This window comes from Lucilia cuprina, chromosome 5 (assembly GCF_022045245.1).
Source record: "Lucilia cuprina isolate Lc7/37 chromosome 5, ASM2204524v1, whole genome shotgun sequence".
NCBI lineage: Eukaryota > Metazoa > Arthropoda > Insecta > Diptera > Calliphoridae > Lucilia > Lucilia cuprina.
The window spans coordinates 10,175,651-10,178,285 of record NC_060953.1 but is presented as its reverse complement, the minus strand read 5'-3'; the positions used below and the strand labels follow the sequence as shown (position 1 = coordinate 10,178,285).

At 33.2% G+C, this 2,635-nt stretch overlaps 1 protein-coding gene across 1 annotated transcript; it reads right to left on the bottom strand.

The window, feature by feature from the left end:
- Positions 1-336: 336 nt before the first annotated feature.
- Positions 337-1,343, bottom strand: LOC111686233 (adult-specific cuticular protein ACP-20-like). Its single transcript, XM_023448581.2, has 2 exons — positions 863-1,343; positions 337-800 (listed from the first exon to the last, which is right to left on the bottom strand). Exons 1-2 carry the CDS (start codon positions 1,245-1,247, stop codon positions 565-567), a joined length of 621 nt encoding a protein of 206 aa, XP_023304349.2. The 5' UTR covers positions 1,248-1,343; the 3' UTR covers positions 337-564.
- Between the last annotated feature and the right edge of the window lie 1,292 nt (positions 1,344-2,635).

The following is a 2,635-nucleotide window of genomic DNA, read 5'->3' as shown; positions in this document are numbered from 1 at the left end:
GTTCTAGTTCTGTTCGAGTTCTGTTCTAGTTCTGTTCTAGTTCTGTTCTAGTTCTGTTCTAGTTCTGTTCTAGTTCTAGTTCTGTTCTAGTTCTGTTCTAGTTCTGTTAGAGTTCTGTTCTAGTTCTGTTCTAGTTCTGTTTTAGTTCTGTTCTAGTTCGGTTCTAGTTCTGTTCTAGTTCTGTTCTGGTTCTGTTCCAGTTCTGTTCTAGTTCTGTTCCAGTTTTGTTCCAGTTCTGTTCTAGTTCTGTTCCAGTTCTGTTCTAGTTCTGTTCTAGTTCTGTTCTTTTTTAGTTTGTGTTAATCTCATAATTTGAAATGAAAGTAATTTTTTTAAATTATTTTTATTTCATGTGTATTTGCATACAAATATTCTTCTTTGTTTGTTATTTTTTTGGCATATTTTATATATATATTTTTAAAACATTTTTTTTACAATACATTAACGTCTAACATTTACATTATTGAGTAGTATTTGGTCCTTTTAGTCCTTAAGCAAGCTTTCAAAAACATCATCTCTCTCTAGAAGGCAATCACAGTTTGTTTTCCCAACAGCGGCAACAGTTTACAATTGCTTAACATTCGCATAACTGGTGGCAAGTCCATGACCATGATCATAACCATAACCACCACCATATAGACCATGTTCTAAACCGTTAATATAACCATGATGTTTAGCATAGATTTGGGGATGATGAGCATGACCGATTTTCTTGACAACGGCATTGAAACCATTATGATCATCAGCTGAGTATTCAACAACACGAGTAGTGCCATCAGATTCTTTGAGGGAGTAGCCGCCTTAAGATAAAGTTAGTATAAAATTATTAATAACTATTATTTTGACAAATTGTGTAATATACCTTTAACAAGACCACCATCTCTATGTTCCCATTGATTTTTAATATCTCCGGTCTTCAAGTCCTTGACACCATAATCATATTGATATTTGGGGTATTTGTGAGGATAATCATGTTTATCGATATGAGCATAACCATGACCAAGATCATGACCTAAATAACCACCCTGATGGCCTAGAACAACCAAACCACCACCGAGGTGGCCACCAAGATGACCACCCAAATGACCTCCCAAACCAACATGACCAATATCATGTTTTATGGGATAAATGGGTACATCGTGCTTGGTTACCACGGTATAACTAGTGCCCAGACCACCATGGGCATAACCAGCCAAAGCCACTCCGCAGGCAGCCATTAAAACAACACAAATACTTAAGCTGTGCATTTTTGAATAGAAGTAAATTTTAACTTGGAACCGATTTAAACGAAATAAAGAACTTTTTTTTTTTTTTTTGATGAAGTAACTAAAGTTGATTGAATACTCGAACTAAACTGATAATAATTTGTTTAAATTTCATTGTATTTATACTTTAATTTAAAAATTTAACAAAAAAATGTTCTTGAAAATTCATAAAACTGACCAACATTATAGAAAATTTTACTTATGCAATTGCGTGTTCTTGTTTCTTTAATAAAAGAGCATTTTATAAGTTATAATTTAATAATTAATTAAAACTTTTGGACTTTAATTGAATTTTGTTAAAAAAAATATTCAGAATCTGATTTATATTTTCTATAGATATCCTTAAAATGATTCTTATACCCTACACCACTTTAATGGGGAGGGTATATTGGGTTTGTGCTGATGTTTGTAATGCACAATAATATTGGTCCTATACCCATCTTAAAGTAAACCAATCGGCTCAGAATCATTTTCTGAGTCGTTTTATCTATGTCCGTCCGTCTGTCCGTCTCCCTGTCCATCTGTCCGACCCTCCATGTAAACCTTGTAATCTAACTACATGTCGCAATTTTGAAAATAATTCAATGATATTTAAAACATAATATTCTACTATTCCAAGGACAAAGTCTATTGAAAATGATTAAGATCGGTTCATTATTTCACCTTTCCCCCATACAACTGTACCCCCGAATAGGGCTTATAAACTTTGTAATCAAACTAAGGTCGCAATTTTGTATATAATTCAATGAAATTGGGCCCATGATCTTTTATAATACCGCAAAGGAAGCCGATTAAAAAAATTAATATCGGTCCATTATTTCACCTAGGCCCCATACAACTGAATCCGCCAAATAGGGTTTCTAAGTTAATAATTATGTTTAATATACTTGTATCTCGACAAAAAGCTGCAAAACTAAGTTCTATACTAGCCTTTATGACACTCATAAACTTTAAAATTATAGGGCCTCTTTTGACCCTAGCACCCATAGAAAGCCCCTATCAAAATTTGACCTAAATATCCACAGTTTTTTATTAAACAATAAAACACTATAACTTCTTACTTGTTAGTTCCAGATTAAATAGGTTGGTTCAATGCAGATCTAGTTGAGTTCTAGTTCTGTCCTAGTTCTGTTCTAGTTCTGTTCTAGTTCTGTTCTAGTTCTGTTCTAGTTCTGTTCTAGTTCTGTTCTAGTTCTGTTCTAGTTCTGATCTATTTACGTTCTAGTTCTGTTCTAGTTACGTTCTAGTTACGTTCTAGTTACGTTCTAGTTATGTTCTAGTTTTGTTCTAGTTCTGTTCTAGTTCTGTTCTAGTTCTGTTCTAGTTCTGTTCTAGTTCTGTTCTAGTTCTGTTCTAGTTCTGTTCTAGTT